The 18,670-nt window shown below is 43.2% G+C and overlaps 1 protein-coding gene across 4 annotated transcripts in view; it reads right to left on the reverse strand.

Annotated features, from left to right (window-relative positions):
• The window catches only part of pdzd2 (PDZ domain containing 2), a 125,545-nt gene that overhangs the window by 39,877 nt on the left and 66,998 nt on the right, over positions 1-18,670 (reverse strand). For all 4 annotated transcript variants that reach the window (XM_070963629.1, XM_070963632.1, XM_070963630.1 and 1 more), the window contains 5 exons: positions 15,640-15,785; positions 15,252-15,384; positions 13,769-13,918; positions 13,248-13,347; positions 7,703-7,851 (listed from right to left, as the gene is read on the reverse strand). In XM_070963629.1, the coding sequence (XP_070819730.1) occupies positions 7,703-7,851; positions 13,248-13,347; positions 13,769-13,918; positions 15,252-15,384; positions 15,640-15,785 (678 nt within the window). The remainder of the gene's footprint in view (positions 1-7,702; positions 7,852-13,247; positions 13,348-13,768; positions 13,919-15,251; positions 15,385-15,639; positions 15,786-18,670) is intronic.

The following is an 18,670-nucleotide window of genomic DNA, read 5'->3' on the forward strand; positions in this document are numbered from 1 at the left end:
TCTTGTTGAGTGACCTGTCTCATAACATGCAGTGTTTTCCTGATATTGTCTGTAGTCTGTCTCTGTCTGATAAAGCCCATCTGGTCTTTGTGTATTAAGTCAGGTAGAATTAATTCGATTCTTTTGGATAGGATAGAGGTGAATAGCTTATAGTCAACATTTAGAACACTTACTGGACAGTAGTTCCCACACTCGAGTTTATCCTTCCCCTCTTTGGGAATGATAGATATTATTGCGTCCCTCCATGGGGGGGGGGGGGGGGGGGGGTCAAATTCCGTGTCAAATTTCGAATCGCTACTTGTTCTACAGCTTTGAGAGGACCAAGGCGAATTATATATCAAAATGTATGTCTTGATCGGAATCAGGGTGCTATTACTTTTCTTAAATTTTTCGAAAAATTTCCCATAAAGAATGAATGGGAGGAGGTCAAAAAACTAACAAATCATTGGACTTTTCCTACTGCTTACTGCTCCGGCATACTTTCACCTAGAGACTCCATTTTTAAGTTCGTGTCAGAGTGGGTGACGTCATCGATCAGAGTGGGAGAGAGCCTAAGAAAACTCCAGATTTTTTCTCTTTCCACACTTCTCCCAGCTACAATTTACACACTACGCGGATGATTTTTTTCAAATTTGGAGACAAATTTGTTCTGTCTCACAATGTGCTCAAAAAAATCAGAGAGACTTAGAGAATTTGAATTAGCAGCCTCTAAGTGTGGCCACGTCTGTCTCTGCTCCTCATTGACTCCAATACAAAGATTTTCTGAGAGAAGCAGAACGGACCCGTTTTAGGATTCAGGATTCCTTTATTGATCCCCAAGGGGAAATTGTTTTTGTAGCAGTGCTCCATACAAGATAGAATTATAGAATTAGAATGAAATTAGAAAAGAAAGAAAGAGAAGAAATATATATATGAAAGCAATATAAAAAAAACCCAGAATATTTATACTAAGAATATATGTAAATAACAAATATACAACACAATAGAATGTATAACAATAAAACAAATATATATACTGAGCATTGGATGTGCAAAAAATTGAAATGGGATGTGCAAAATGCAAAAAAAAAAGAGAGTCCGTAGCTTATTCAGAATCCTCCTCTCTGACACCACTGTCAGAGAGTCACACCCCATTCCCACAACGTCACTGGCCTTGTGGATCAGTTTGTTGAGTCTGTTGGCGTCTGCCATCCTCAGCCTGCTGCCCCAGCACGCAACAGCATAGAGAAAGTACTTGCCACCACAGACTCATAGAAAATCCTGAGCATAGTCCAGCAGATGTTGAAGGACCTCAGTCGCCTCAGGAAATAGAGATGACTCTGGCCCTTCCTGTAGAGAGCGTCAGTGTTCTTTGCCCAGTCCAGTTTATTGTCAATATGTACCCAGGTACCTGTAATCCTTCACAATGTCCACACCAACCCCCTGGATGGAAACAGGGGTCACCGGTGCCTTGGTTCTCCTCAGGTCCACTCCAAGTTCCTTAGTCTTTGCCACATTTAGCTGCAGATGGTTCTGCTCACACAAAGTTGTCCACAGCAGCCCTGTACTCATCATCCAACTATCACGGAGTCATCAGAAAACTTCTGAAGATGGCAGGTCTCTGTGCAATAGTTGAAGTCCTTGGTGTAGAGTGTGAAGAGGAAGGGAGAGAGAACAGTCCCCTGTGGAGCCCCAGTGTTGCTGACCACTCTGTCTGACACACAGTGTTGCAGGTGCACAAACTGTAGTCTACCAGTCAGGTAGTCCACAACCCAGGACATTAGGGGGGCGTCCACCTGCATCACTGTCAGCTGTCACCCAGTAAAGCTGGATGAATGGTGTTAAATGCACTGGAGAAGTCAAAAAAACTCAACTCCAAGTCGAGGCTGATAGGCGAACTGGAGGGGGTCCAAGAGTGGCTTGACCATGGACCGGAGCTGCTCCAGGACGAGTCTCTCCCTCTGGAGAATTAGGCTCATGTTGAAGACATGTTGAAAAACTCTGAGCACCCTGGGGCTGACACCATCAGGGCCTGGAGTCTTGTTAGAGTGGAGTCTCATCAGCTGTCTTCTCACCTGGTCAGCAGTGAAGCACACTGTGGAGGTGACAGGTGGGGGAGGGGTGGTGTAGTCCTCAGGTTGGTGAGTGAAGATAGTCTGGCAGTCTGAGGAGGTGTGAAGAGGGCTCATACAGGAAGATGGGGGGGTGTGAGCTTCCTCCTGTATTTCTCCTGAGCCTCCTTGATTTTCACCTTCAGTTCCCTCTGTATCGTTCTCACCTCCTCCCTGTTACCAGCTCTGAAAGCCCTCTTCTTTTGATTGAGGATATCTTTGATGTCCTTTGTCACCCACTGCTTGTTATTTGGATAACAATGGACAGTCCTGGCTGGGACAGTGGAGTCCACACAGAAGGTGATATAGTCCGTGATGCAAGCCGCATGGGGAGGACATTGACACAAGGGTTGCGATATGACCTGCCCGGATGGGGGAGGGGGGAGCAGCTATATGCATCCTTGACGTTAGCATACAGCAAGTCCAGGGTTATCTCCTCTCTTGTGGGACAACTCACATACTGCGTGAAATTGGACAGTGTTGTTGCCATGGTGACGTGGTTGAAGTCACCTGAGATAGCGATGAATGCACTCAGGTGTTGAGTTTGCAGACAGGCCACGGCAGAGTGAATGACGTCTCATGCCGCTGTCGGGTTGGCAGAGGGGCGGATGTAAACAGCAACGATGATGGCATGTGAAAACTCCCTGGGCAAATAATATGGCCTGAGCTCAACAGCCAACAGTTCAATGTCCAGGCAACAAATACGTTCCTTGATGGTAATGTGACCAGGATTACACCAACGGTTGTTGACTAGAACATGTTTGGAGAAGGCACAGCTTCAAAATGACGGTCATGTAATTGCAGATATTATTAATAAAGAATAGAGCAAAAGAATTTGTAAAACTAAGAAAAGAAACAGAAGCGCCTGCGACAGGCTGTATTTTCTGTAGAAACACCGAAATCACAACAAATCGTTCAGGAAGTCCTTACAGTGATTATGGTCTGTGTTTTTTTTCTGATAGGACCTACCATTTTGTCAGCATAAATCCAAATGTGAGAGGCAGAGGCAGAAAATGTCTCTTTTTCTCCACGTTTCACTCTGCCTCTGTCTGTCTACCTGGGGGGCCTCTATCATTAATGGCAACCACCTCAAGTTGCTGTGGCAACCTCTGAGCCTCAGTAGGTCTCTGAGCACTCCTCTCCCACACTCGCACACACACAAACACACATATGTAGCTTCATATGATTACAGATACACACACAGAGACACACACAAACACCAACACACGGATCAGTTACAAACACACACATACGGTGGCGCAGCAGGTAGTGCATGTGCCTCACAGCAAGAAGGTTTGATCCCTGGGTCAGGCAGGGCCTTTCTGTGTGAAGTTTGCATGTTCTTCCTGTGCACATGTGGGTTCTCTCCGGGCACTCTGGCTTCCACAGACCAAAAACATGCTCATTAGGTTATTTGTCCTTAAGTATGAGTGTGAGTGTGAATAGTTGTCTGTCTGTATATGTTGCCCTGCAATCAGCTGTTGACAACATGTTAATGCTAAGATGAGGTCCTATGAACTTGGTGCATACAGATTCGACTTTTGATATCAGGTTGTTGTGCTAATATTCAAATGATTAGCATGCTAATGTTAACATGATAACCTATGGTAAAATGATTCTTAAATGCATTTTAATGGTGTTTGAGATCTTTTTAACGGTTATTTGACATGCTATTGTTAGCTTAGCATGAGCTTAATCCCTTACATGGAGTTTTCTAAGCCTGCTGTTTTCAGCAATGCATTTCAGTATGCAGCAATCTTGTGTGTGCCTTGTGATTCTACTGAACTGGTGAGTTTGAAATGTTAGCATTGTAATGAGTGATGTTGGCCTGTTAGCATTACCCACAATGCTAACAGCGGCCAATGCTAACATGAGGTCCTATGAACTTGCTCGTGGATACAGGTTTGACTTTGATATCAGGTTGTTGTGCTAATATGCTAATGATTAGCATGCTAATGCTAACTTGATAACCTACGGTAAAATGATTCTTAAATGCATTCTAATGGTGTTTGAGATCTTTTGTATGTGTTGTTTGACATGATAATGTTAGCTTAGCATTAATTGTTTGAAATCTCTGAAGAATCTCATCATAATATACACACTCCGGCAGTAGCCCCCGTGGCCCTTTCAAAATTTCCCCAGGGGAAAGTTCTTCTCTTGTTATTTTGCAAATGTTAGTTTTTGTTAGTGTTTGTAATTTATATGTTCAGCACATGTGCATGTTGCTAATCCATAGTTTTTTTTTTTAAGTTTTAATCATAATCAGGTGGATTTTACATTTCTTGACTGCAGCTGTGTTTTACTATTGCATTTTTTTTTTTCTTATCCTCTGTGTTGAATATCATTAAATGGTTGACTCTGCTGACAGCTGCCTCCTGTCTCTTTTAATTTGGCACAGCGTCTCATAATGACAAACCAAACAGGCGAGACCACAAACCAACCCAACCCTACTATACACTAAATATGGAAATCAATTTTGGGCCCCATATATTGAGGCTGTCAATCCTCTGCAGTGGCTGCAGGTTCGACTCCTACCTGCAGCTCATTTGCTGTATGTCGTTCCCTCTCTCTGTCCCATTTCCTGTTGTACCTTCAGCTGTCTCTCTATAATAAAGGCTAAAAAGCCCATCCCCTACATGAGACAGTGGGGGGCCTTAAGCAGCTCCTCCAGCAACAGCTGCATCTAGTGTGTAAGAAGGAACACCACCAAAGGTCCTTCTTTCCAATGACTGTGGGACTGTTAAACTCATTCACTACATTAAAACTCACATCATTTAATGTAGCACTGTGTTGATGTTGTTTCACATCATAACATCACAAATCTACTTCTTGCGTTGCTTCAAACTGTACTTGTGTAGGCTTCAGGGCATTCAATTGATCGCAACTGGACTTTGTCAGTTTGTGTACTTGTGTACTTCATTCACAATCACTAGGCGTCACTAGTATCAGTATTCAGGGGAAGGATGTATTCTTCTTGTATAGAGAAAGAGTGAAATAAAGAGATAATGTTGTTTGAATGTGTAGCAGAACTAGCCTCCAACTGACCCCTTCCTTCCCTCCTTTTCTGGTGATACTCAAGGGAAACGGAGGTGTAAGCCCGTCAGCTGATTGAATAGTAGACCATCTGGTCTATCTATAATGCAATCAGATTTCAAAGAGAGAGGCAGTATGTCTGGCTCAGTGAAGTACTCTTCTCACATGTTGAAAAAGGAGAGCCAAAAGGTTAACGCCTATCACCTATTCAGGGTGTCCCACTCAAACGCTAATCACTCCCCCAATAGCCCTAAGGACCCAATACAGTAAAGCTGGCTGGGAAGAACAAAGGCCAAGTTTCAACTGAATCCACAAACCGAGTCTGCTGATGGGTTGCAAAGTAGCCAACCTTGAAATGAACTGTTTGTAAGCCGGAGGACTTTGTTTCTTGGTATACCTGACAATTGCATCTCTGTATGACTCAACGCTGGATATATGCACATGACTAACCCATGATCTGTATGATGCCCATGTTTTCTCCTGTCCCATGACAAAGCTGTGAATCTAACTTTGTTTTAAAGATTTGCCTGAAGCTCTGCTATGGAGCCTTTCTACCATCTAAGGGTTCGTAGGGTTTGAAGTTGATTGTGCTTTATGAGACTTATATTAAGGAACAATCATAAGGATGATAATCATTTTGGCAATTATAGTCTGCCTTTCTTTATTTCATTATTTCGTTATTCTTATTTCTTTCTTTATCTTTTTCTATTTCTTTTATTTTTGTACTAGTTATATATTGAGTCATTATACAGGTTGGGATGAAACTGTACTAGGATTATCATTTAATGTTGTCACCCAACCATAGGAAGTGCCTGATGCATGCTGTGAACAACGTTGAAATGTCATTGAAAATTTGTTATTGAAATTATATGTGATTGACCATAGTGAGAAGCGGATGAGCCCCTCGTGTGAGTCATTGATTAATTCAGCTCCTTGAGGCGATTGCGCGTCACAAAGCGTCTCATATGTTCGACGGCCGGCCCATTAGACCCGCCCCAGGAGCGAGGCTTAAATGTCTGCAGCCACAGCATGAATTCAGTGCGCGTTACTCAGTTTTGTTTAGATTATGTTACGTTACGATTAGTTTCGTCTTTTAGTTCTTTTTCTTAAGTTTTGCACAGTTGTTTTTGTTCTTTAAGTTTTTTTTCGTCTTTGAGCTACTCAAAGCCATTCCGAGTAGCGTAAGTTATCTTCAGAAGACGTATTCTTATAGTTCGCCGCAAGTTTCCAAGTTAACCTTTTTGTTTAGCCAAACGTTTAGTTTTAACATCAGTAAATTTAGGCAAGTAATACTAATTTTGTAGCCTTCTTCGACTGGCCATCGAAGAGACTCTTGATTTGTACTATCAGTCTAAAATAATCCGTCACGGACTCAACTGAACCAAACCCTGCAGCCAGCTGTTGATCCTTGGTCCGGCTAACGACCATCCAGAGCAGTCCCTCATCTGTAACCGACACCGCAGGACCAGTTCCAGAGAAGCCCCTTTCGACATCAGCTCTTCAGCTTGGAGTTTGGACCTTCCACCAGACCACCAGGCAGATCGAGCCACGGACGAACATCTGGAACTTCTTCGAGTTAGTTCGGAGCAGAGCACAACGGGACGCCATCAGTCAAGTAGGCACGCTAAGCGGGTTTGAATAAGAGTTGGTCCGTGAGATTAAGAGACGGTCAATTCGTCCAAATTCCCTCCGTTAATCGTTTATTCCCTTAACTCTACGTTCGCGTCCCCATTATTCCCTTTCAGCTACCTCTCACTATCACCAATTTATTTACCATTGTGTTGCCATAAGTTTCTTGTGTGTTCTGTCATATCATCTTCCATCTTCTGTCTTATTATCCCTGATACATCACTCATTATCCCTAATTCTGCTTAATAAATGATATTTTGATATGAGTCCTGGTTAGACGGTGTCCTTTTGAACTGAATATATACGATCCCTGTATCCAGAGTTTACACTTCAGATTATCAGATTGGTTTACTGTTAGTCCATTCGTTAGTAATTTTATCATCTTATAGCAGTTAATTTCTGCTGTCCTTCTTAGCTGAGGAAGGTGGTGCCCCGTCATTTTATCAACGAATGCAACATCAAATTAAGGTAGTTCCCCTAGTTACGCTACAAATGAGAGAGAAAGCAAGCATAAAACCAACAGAGAGAGCAGGAGCTATGATCCAGCAAACAAAAAGTGAATGAGAAAAAACTTTAATTGGGTGACTTGGATAACTTTCAAAAAGTGAACCGGTTATCAACCTTGGAGACTGTAATTTTCAGGCTCCTTTTCCATCAAACCATGGACCCTCTGATTAATGGACAATCCACTCTACCTCCTGAGCCACAGCTGCCCACAAATATTAATCAAAGCGACTTTTTTTTCCCTGATTTTAGCTAATGTGCTGTCATAGTTCTAAACTATTAATTTAAAAGGCGCAGAGGGTAACAAGTTTGAAGCCCAACTCATCTTTCCTCCGTATTTTTTCATGATAAAATATAGAATTTGGGGTACAATGTAGATTGTATGCTCTTTATGTACATCTTTATACCTTCAGTTCCATTAAGAATGAGGTGAGGCATTCACTGACCTGTCTAACTCCAGCAGTGTCTAGTTGTTGAGGTAAGGAGTGTTTACGTCGGCCAGCTGTTGGCTTCTCCCCCTCTTCACCGCTGCTCACACCATTCTCCACAAACAGTTCATCATCCTCACCCACGGACTCAAGATGACTGCTTCCCCCTGAACCAGAAAAAGAATAATGAGTATACCCATAACTTTAGAGGACAGCCATGCCACTGCTACATCCATATCAACAAAACACTGGACTGGGTCTCATAACATCCTCTGCAGGACAGGAGCTAACAGGTCTTTTTGAGGAGACACTGCAGTGTGTGCAATAGGCTCCTGAAGACCTTCTACCAGTCTGTAGTTGCCAGTACACTGATTGCTGTAGTGTGCTGGGCTGGTGTATTACAATTACAATTACAGTACAACATTTAGGGCTGGGCGATATGGCTGAAAACTCTATTGCGATTTAAGTGTTTTATATTGGTCGATATTGATAATTATTGATATTTTTTATGACCTATTTAAAATAAGGACCAGAAGAAAAATACATTCAATTTAAACATTTTTATTTTAAATTTAACCTTCCTCTGATTATAATCCCCTCAGCTATCAAGGCAGAAAGGAAATGTCGACACAACCATGGAAAACACTCAAATAATAAATGTAGAAAAAGTGTAAAAATGTAAACAGAGAGAAACCTGAGAACTTTTTTCCTGCAGGTTTAGTGCAGGAAGTTCACAAGCTGATTCACCCTCTGGTGAATAAAATATTTTCAAATATGTGCAGTGTTTTGTAAACATAGCAGAAACCGAGGTAGACTTGACATCTGTAACATACAAACAAACAAACAAACAAACATGATAGACAGTACAGTAACACTGACTGAACTATAAAACCAGCCTAGACATATGAACAACTTTAGTCACTCTTCTTACTCTAAACATACATGAACTATTCAATTATATTTTTATTGCAAGTGTGTTTAAGAAATTAAAAAAAAGTACGTGTAACAGATGTTTATAACCTGGCTTCTCCACAGTGCTCAGCGGAAGCATGTCTTTAGCTATATGATATGCCGCTGCCTCCGTTACATCTTCGTGCCTTTTAGATGATTTGTCATCAGGCAATGAAGCAGATACCTCTGCATGGTGGTCAGCTGCTTGTGCGGTGGTGCTGCGGTTGGCGGACGTTGGCGAATACGGCTGCGCTCCAAAGAGTGAGCGCGGCTAAGGTGGTTAAATAAGTTTGTGGTATTACTGGTCTTGGTGGGGACGAAAGTCTTGCATAAGTTACAGACCACATTGGTCTGACTACGGTCCGACTTATAAAATCCAAAAAACTCCATACTGGCGAGCTGACTTTCCCTGTTCTATCAACGATTTCTTCGCTCGCTGCAGCGCTCACTTTCTATTTCTCATCTCACTCCTCGCAGAGCAACAAACACGTGACGACATGGCACAACCGAACTTGACAATGTTACATGATTGGCGTGTTAGCGTGTCTCTCTCACTGATTAGCGATTACTCCCTACGTTGCTCAGTTACCTGAGAGCGAGTGCCTTTGTTCATGCAACCAACCTCACTTCACAACTTCAGGTTTCTTCCGACGAAAAAAAAGAAATTATCAAATGCTTTATCGAACGCATTTTATATTGATATTGATGACGTGTCTATTGCGAGACATATCGCTATCGTTTTATCGGCCCAGCCCTACTGACACTGCACATTGAATGATAATGCTCCTGACTGGAGTATTGATACTGAATAGGTTCCTGTATTGTGCATAGGAATTGATATATTGCACCTTAAGTTGAAATTCACCTGAGCAGATATTTTCACAGTGTGAATACAGTTAATGTGTATTATAGTGCAGTCATATTGAAAGTCTTGTGAGTGTGTGGTCTACTGGGAGCACTGCCGGTTGTAGACTACTGCAGGAAGGAAGGACCTGCGATAGCGTTCCTTCACACACTTTGGGTGAAGCAGTCTCTCGCCAAAGGAGCTCTCCAGTGCTGTTAAAGTGTCCTGCAGGGGGTGAGAGTCATTCTTAATCATGGATGACAGCTTAGCCATCATCCTCCTCTCTCCTACCACCTCCACTGAGTCAAGGGGGCATCCCAGGACCGAGCTGGCCTTCTTGATCAGTTTGTCAAGTCTCTTCCTGTCAGCTGTTGAGATGCTGCTCCCCCAGCAGACCACTCCATAAAAAATGGCTGATGCCAACACAATGTCATAAAAGGTCTTCAGGAGTGCCCCCTGCACTCCAAATGACTTCAGTCTCCTGAGCAGATAAAGTCTGCTCTGGCCTTTCTTGTAAAGTGCGGTTGTGTTGTAAGTCCAGTCCAGTTTATTGTTCAGGTGAACACCCAGGTACTTATAAAATGTCACCATCTCAATGTCCGTTCCCTGGATGTTCACTGGTGTCAGGGGGCAGAGTGTTTGTCTGCGGAAATCCACCACCAGTTCTTTGGTTTTCCCTGCATTGATCTGGAGGCAGTTCCACTGGCACCAGTTCACGAAGTCCTGCATCAGTTCTCTGTACTCTCTGTCATCCCCATCTGTGATGAGGCCGATGATTGCAGAGTCGTCAGAGCACTTCTGCAGGTGACAGGTGGGTGTGTTGTATGAGAAGTCTGCAGTGTAGAGGGTGAAGAGGAACGGAGCCAGGACCGTTCCCTGCGGGGCCCCCGTGCTGCAGACGACCGTGTCAGGCACACAGTCCCGGGTCCTCACTTACTGTGGACGGTTGGTAAGATAGTCCATAATCCAGTGTGTGAGGTGATGGTTCACTCCGGTGTGCTCCAGCTTGTCCCTCAGAAGTGCAGGCTGAATGGTATTGAAAGCACTGGAGAAATCAAAAAACATGATTCTCACAGTACTCCCAGGTTTCTCCAGGTGGGAGAGAGCTCCGTGTTGGAGGAAGATGACGGCGTCGTTCACCCCGATGCCAGGCTGGTAGGCAAACTGAAGTGGATCTAGTGATGGGCTCACCAAGGGGCGGAGATGAACAAGGACCAGCCGCTCCAGGGTCTTCATCAAGTGGGACGTTAGTGCCACCGGCCTGTAGCTGCTGAGGTCCTTGGGGTGCGGAGTCTTATGCACCGGTACCACGCGGGATGTTTTCCATAGCTGTGGTACTCTCCCCAGCTTCAGGCTCAGATTGAACATGCGTTCAACAATCCCACACAGCTGATCTGCGCAGGATTTGAGGAGCCTGGAGCTGATGCCGTCTGGGCCTGCAGCCTTCCTCGCCTTGATCCTCTGGAGCTGGTTTCTCACCTGGGTTGTTGTGAGGGACAGGTTGGTGCAGGGGGGCTGTGTGCTGGAGGGTGTGGGTGGGGGGGTTGAGTTGATGAGGTGAGCAGTGGGGGGTGGCTGTGAGCTGAGTGTTGCAGAGGGGGAAAGGGGGGTCTGCAGCATGGAGGAATGGGCTGGGGGAGGGGCAGATGACTGATCAAATCTGTTGAAGAATAAGTTCAGGTCATTCGCCCACTTTTGGTCCCCTGCAGCTTGAGAGTCAGGTTCCTTGTGACCAGAGATGGTTTTTAGGCCTCTCCAGACTCAACTGATATTTTTTTTTGCTGCAGCTGAACCTCCATCTTCCTTCTGTAGTTGTTTTTCTCCTCACAGATCTTCCTTCTCAGCTTCTTTTGCACAGCCTTCAGCTCATCCTTATTTCCTGACTTAAAGGCCCTCTTCTTCTCCTTAAGGAGAGCCTTTATGTCGGGGTTAATCCATGGTTTGTTGTTGGAAAAACATTGTACAGTCCTGGTGGGTACAGTGTTTTTCGAACACAGAAGTTAATATAGTCTGTTATGCAGTGTGTGAGACCCTCAATGTCCTCTCCATGAGAATCACAGATTTCCCCCCACACAGTTGTCTCAAAACAGTCCCTCAGAGCCTCGTCAGCCTCGTTGGACCATCTCTTCACTGTGCGGGACACAGCGGTTGTCTGTGCACGAGAGGTTTGTACACAGGCAGGAGATGAACCAGGTTGTGGTCGGATCTTCCCAGGGGAGGGAGGGATGATGAAGAGTATGCCTCATAACACAACACAAGTCCAGTATCTTTTTGTCTCTAGTGCAACTTGTAACGTACTGGGTGAAGGTGGGAAGAGTGGAGGATGGAGAGGCATGACTAAAGTCCCCAGAGATAAGAAGGAGGGCCTGTGGGTGCTCTGTCTGCAGCCTGCTTGTGACAGAGTGGAGAACATCACAGGCTGCATCAGCGTTAGCAGAGGGAGGAATATACGCAGCTATTGCGATAAAATGCGAGGATTCCTGTGGCAAATAATATGGCCTCAACAGCTAGCAGTTCAATGTCCTTGCAGCAGAGTTGTTCTTTAATAGTGATGTGTCCAGAGTTACACCATCTGTCATTCACAAACACTGCCAGCCCGCCTCCTTTCCTCTTACCACTCTCTCTCGTCCTGTCCGCCCGCAGCAGCTTAAAGCTGTCCAGCGCCACGTCCATGTCTGGAGTCAGCGGAGTCATCCATGTTTCTGAAAAAATCATGAGGCTGCACTCCCGGTAGTCCCTCTGGTGCCGGGTCAGTGCTGCTAATTCGTCCAACTTATTGGGAAGAGATCTCACATTCCCCATGATAAGGACAGGTCTGTATCTCATTCTTCTGGTGCGGCGATCAGCTCTGGCATGGCTCCCCCGACTTCACCTCTTCAGCTCGTGTGTTATGACAGCTGATCCCTACTGTAAACAATAGGGCCCTGGCTGCGTAGGGGGTCCCCAGACACGGTCGTAAACAATGAAAAAAGCAAGAGAAAGACCAGAGCAAACACGGCGACTTTGGTCTCCATAGTGCCCCGATCAATTAAGAACAGGCACGTGATAATATCCATCTATTATCTATACCGCCTATCCCTTTCGGGGTTGCGGGGGGCTGGAGCCTTTCCCAGCTACAATGGGCGAGAGGCGGGGTACACCCTGAACCGGTCGCCAGCCGATTGCAGGGCCACATGCAAGGACAAACAAACATTCACACTCACACCTACGGACAATTTAGAGTCACCAATCAACCTAATGAGCATGTTTTTGGTCTGTGGGAGGAAGCCGGAGTACCCGGAGAGAACCCACGCATGCACGGGAAGAACATGCAAACTTCACACAGAAAGGCCCCGTCCGACCCGGGGATCGAACTGGCAACCTTCTTGCTGTTAGGCACGCGCACTACCTGCTGCGCCACCGTGCAGCACGTGATAATATATTAAAGAATAATAAAAAAAAACAAAAAAAAAACCTAAAACGGAACAAAGCTCACAGTGAGTGGGAGCTGCTGTAACAGGCTGCCACTAGTGCGGTGCCGGATGTGAGTGACAGAGAGGTGGATGAAGGACAAGATCAAGACCATCCTAGAGAACCCCTCTCACCCCCTCTATGATGAGTTGTGGCAGATGGTCAGCTCATTCAGCTGCCGGATCGTCCCACCCAGGGGCAAAATGGAACGCTTCAGGCACTCCTTTGTACCTGCTGCCTTCAGACTGTACAGCAACACCCATCTTAGAGACAGGTGAATAATGGTGTCATTGAACAACCAGTACCAGCAGTACCAACCCTGGGATCGACTGCAGAGCTTTATGGGTGTGGGGCTGCAACAGGATCCTTTGGGTGCCTCTCCCTGACATTGTTGTTCAAGTTTCTCCAGGTTAGTCAACTGCAACGACAAAACATACTTTCAGTCCATCTCTTCTTCAACAACATTGTCCAATATTTGGTACTTCTACAATTAAAACAAACAATAATTTTTTCATTCATTTTAACCACTTTTAATTTGATATCCTTCAACTTCCATTAGTACAGGACTTATTTCATATGGTGCTGTCTTAATATGTACACACTGAATATACTGTATAAACCTTGATGTATGAGTCAGGAGGAGCTGAAAAGAGTGCCTGTCATACTGACACCACAAACTTTACCCAACTAACTACCCTCCTGTTGGCCACTAACTCTGTTTTGTGAGCCAACAGGAGGGTTATAGATAGCAGCAGACTGATCAACGTGCTACAAAGACATACTCCTCATACACACATAAAGAGACACATGGACATATTGTACAAATCATATATGTGTACCAGGTAGGGGTGAAGATTGGTGCTGCAGTTGGAAGTCTGGGGTGAGTGAGGGGAAGCAGTCTGAGATAGACAGGACAAGGAGTTGCAGGTGTTGACTAAGTCTGGCAGACTGGTGGATGGGAAGCGCTCTAAACCCACGTCTGACTCCTCCTGCAGGAATTGGAAGAACATTGTGATTGTGTGTGTGTGTGTGTGTGTGCGAGATGTGTATTTAGTATATTTGCTCTTAAGAGATGTGATGTGATGTGTGTGTGAAAAAAAAATTCTAATGATTCACTTTTTAAGTCTGATCTTACTTGTTTTCTGGACTATGTTTGAGTTAAGAACAGCAGAAAAAAGGTTTTAACAGGATAATCTTTCTAAACTTCATAATGTTTTTTGTTCTTTTCACATGGTAATGTTTTTGGGGTTTTTTACAGGATCATTTTTCAGAATCAGGATCAGAATCTGTTTTATTAGCCAAGTATGTGTGCAGATACAAGGAATTTTAATGGTTTAAACATTGCGCTCGATGAACTTGCATAGGAAAAAAGACACAGCTCAACAATGTGGGCAGTTTTGAGGGGCTTCTCCTGAAGTCCACTGTCATCCAGACAGTTCTGACCATGTTCAGCTCCAGCTTGTTCTGTCTCTGTTCTGCACCAGAGGACCAGCTGTGTGACTTCCCATTTATGTGCAGACTTGTCACTCTCTCAGATGAGGCCAATGACTGTTGTGTCATCTGTAAACTTGAGAAGGGTCTCCCGAGGTGCACTCGTTAGTGTAGAGGGAGAAGTGCAGGAGGACATCGCACATCTCAGGGGGGCTCCAGTGCTGATGGTCCAGGGGCTGGATATGATTTTCCCCTGTCTCATCTGCTGATTCCTGTCTGTCAGGAAGTTTGTTATCCACTAACCCATGATGACTGCGTCTATCACCAACCTGTCTGCCTATTAAGCAAATTGCACAGGGTCCAGAAGGGAGCCTGTGATGCCTTTCAGCTGTCAACAATAGAGTTACTATGGAGCATTTCAAGCATGAGGGACAGCCCAGCTCCAGCAATTTACTGAAAATCAGTTTGAAGACAGGTATCAGTTGGTCAAGCACAGGCTTTCAGACACAAACACTGCAAAGAGTATAGTCAAAGCTGGCCTGTAGTTGCCGGCACAGAGGCATAAAGAACATGAGTGACTAAAATTTCTTTCCCCAGTAAATACAGAGAACCATTTTTATACAGTTTACAGCCTGGTGCAGATGTAGAACTGCAACACTGTATAAGTGTGTATAGGAAGTGTTTTTCTTTCTTTTCCTTTTTTTCTAGACTGACGACATGTGGAGAGTTTGTGTCCGTCTTAAGCGAGTCCATTACTGTCTTAACCACCGTCCAAGGTGATGATTCCAGAGAGATTTTGGGTGTTCCCTGATATTCATACTGTGGTCCCTCCTGAAATTTCCCTTCTGTGCAAGATTCAGTCTGAAAATTAATTTGTGTGTGTGCACTCACCCTGCTGGTCACCACCAGCTGGACTAGACCAGTAGTGGAGCGGAGGATAGCAGCAGCCTCCTTATGACTGAGACCCACCAGAGACTGACCATTAATCATCAGCAACTCATCACCAGCATGAAGACGACCATCCCTGAAACCCACATTTAGACACAAACATTTACACACACATGCACACATACTGCTCTCTGAGCTGAACACCAAGACTGCACTTCTTTAATTCTTTAGAATTCCAAAATAGAAAATGTCTTTAACCTTCATCTAGACCTGGACTAGAATTTAACTAGATGAGGGACAATTGTGGGATACAGCTTCAAAATTTGTTTAATTTAAATAAAAATTGTAGCTTAAGTACTAAAAAAGTTGCATTAACACACAATAATATTACCTGTAAGTGGCACCCCCCTCCTCTACATGAGCTATAATGATACCATGGGGAGATCGCTTAGAGCCACGCCCCCCTGTTATCTGTATGCCCAGGCCCTCTTGACCCTTCACCATATGCATCTTCCAGATGTGGTTGCCCTCCCAGAACTACAAAAGAGAACAAATAAACACAAGATATTACACAGGATTGAGATGCAATAATATATAATATACAGTACATGATCAAGAAGCTGAAAAAACAAATCAACCATGCAACCATATTAATTTAGTTTAAATGTGACGAGAACCAACAGATTGTCAGCAAACTCTAGTTTTGTTTTTAAATTACAGTGTTATTCAAGATCGTTCAAGAGGCTCTGAGCAGTGCGTGGATACATTCTGTACAGTCTCCATCTGTAACACATTATTGATACATTCAATAGGCATTACAGTGCATTACAAGAGTTACAATAAATTTGCACAAGGTATCATTATGTATTATGATGTCTTATGACAAAAGTCATGAAGCCTTAAATACAGACAAGCATCTGTTATGAAGGTAGTATAGCAAGCTATTATGAGCAAATCTGGACATGAATTAACATTTGCACTTCCATTGTTAAACTAATGCAGGTGTGACTACTCTAAAGGCTTGTCTACACAAGAGGCGTTTCAGGCTTTATAAGTCTGATTAAAGTAATGCGTATACATGGTTCTGACTTCACTTTTAGTTACGATTCTACACATAGTTTTATGCATCTGGCCTGTGGTCTTATGTGGTGTTGAGAGAAAAACTGCCACATGATTAACAAAAACTCAGGAAAACAGTTTGTTAAGTTATCTGTTAACTCATGAACTGGAAGCTGTGTGGAATATATGTAATCAAGCCAGAAATCTAACATTTACTTATTAATTTCATATAATTTCAGTTACACAGCCATTGCCAAGGTGGTCTTTAAATGTTCTCAGAAGTATATTATGGTTGAGGTGTGCTTGAACAACTCTATTTTGGGACATCGGGAAAATTGGGAATTACCTGCTCTTAACTCAAAATGATGAAAGGCTGTTTTTCTTACTCAAAAGAAGAAGGTCACAGCATTATAGTCTCAAACACTTTGTTCAATCAGAGCTTCGCACAGACTACAGATGCCAGAGAGCTGTTTTTAGAGCTTAAAAAATAAAGAATTGAAATTATATCCATCTTTTGTTACTGAAGATACCGAGTTTAAAAGTAAATGGGAAGCTGTCCTGAACAAATGCTACCTAGATCTAATGCTACTACTAACTGAATAAGCAAAGAGGCAGAAATGTCAACCTCAGAATGGAATAGCCATACTTAAAGAGAATATTTCTACAAGATTCAAAGAATATCTCCCCTTTGAAAAAGAGTTCATTAGATTCAATTAGATTAGATTTATATCTATATAATTCCATACAAGAATTGCAGCCCAGACTGCTTTGCAACAATGAAATCTATGCACCAAGCTCTCCACATTAAAAAAAAAACCTTGGAAAGAAAACTGGGATTTAAATTTAAGATAAAATAAGATAAACCGACTTGATAATTTTAAAAATGTGATAAAACTAAGGATGAAAATGGAAGCATTGAAAGGTCTCAAATTCTCTTATTTCTTTAATACAATGGCAGTCAACAAATTTGTGACTTAAAATGTCAGCACTCAGCAAAGTATTTCACCTTGTGTGTAAACTCTACCAATCGGCACCTCTGAAGCAAACAAGCATAAAAGAGTTTATCAAATTGTCCAATGGACACAGACTACCCACTGGTCTCAATTATCTGAAATAAGCCTATTTCAGCTTCCCCAGAAGATCTTCACCTTACTGTGGGTATTATGTGTTGAGCACAGCCTGAAGCTGCTCGAGAAAGGGCCACAGAGTGATGCCATGTCAGGCCATTAAGTCATGGCTTGTGCACCAGGAGAAAAAGCTGAACAAGTGACCTACATCTCCGGTATTCCACTTGCAACCAGTCACGTCTCTTTTCTATCTAAAGTTCTTATACCAGTGTGCTTCAAACAAAGGTAGATATTTGTAAGTTCTATCACAACATCCAGCTGAAAGTTTGGTACTATACAAACCCCAACCAAGCAAACTCTTGCTCTTCTGCAGGATACAACAAGAACACCATTCAAGACCAAGACCACATTCATGCCAAACATATTCAATCACACTGAATTCTTTCTAGAAAACTGTGCTATAATAAGTGGACAAACTCTTTATGTCTAAGATAAAAAGAGATAAGAATTTGTCAAAAGAGGAAGCAGAGGAGTTAAAATGGCTGTCAACTAATGAAAACATCATAATTAAACAAGCGGCCTTGCCAGCTTGCCCACTAAATAGCAGAGAAAAGGGTAAATTAACTGCATTTATACATTTATATAGCGTTTTTGTAGTCTGACCACTCAAAGTGCTTTTACAACACACTCATCAATATACACATTGGTGGCAAGGCCACCGGCTCAATATGAGCATTAAAACACTCACACACCGATGCACAGCACACTGATACACAGAGAGCAATTTGGGCTTCAGTATCTATCTCCCAAAGTGGCTTTGACATGTGGGCTGCTGAGGCCATTGTGATAGGTAGACAACCATTCTACCTTCTGAGCTACAGCCACCTAATACTTCAGTGACATTTCAGTAGCTATTTGACTACTGAATTTCAGGTCATGTGCTGATCATATTACTACTTGTGTGTATTTCTTTCCAGTATTTCTTTACTTCCTGTCACATTTTACAGCCAATGATGGCATTTGGATGAAAACTGAATCGTCTTGTTGATTATTATATGGTGGGGCAGGTACATAGAAGATCTTTCATTATGGTCTGAGTCAGATACAGAACTTCTACAGTTCCATTTCTATTTCAACCACAGTAATAGCATCGTGAAGCTAAGCCTAGATTCACTTATTTTTTAACAGAAATCCTTTTTCTTGATCTAAAGATCTTTAAACATGACAATGGAGATTTACATTTATTATATTTAGAAAACCAAATGACTATCAATGGATAACATAGCCTGCAGTCTA

Source organism: Chaetodon trifascialis, chromosome 6 (assembly GCF_039877785.1).
Source record: "Chaetodon trifascialis isolate fChaTrf1 chromosome 6, fChaTrf1.hap1, whole genome shotgun sequence".
Taxonomy (NCBI): domain Eukaryota; kingdom Metazoa; phylum Chordata; class Actinopteri; order Chaetodontiformes; family Chaetodontidae; genus Chaetodon; species Chaetodon trifascialis.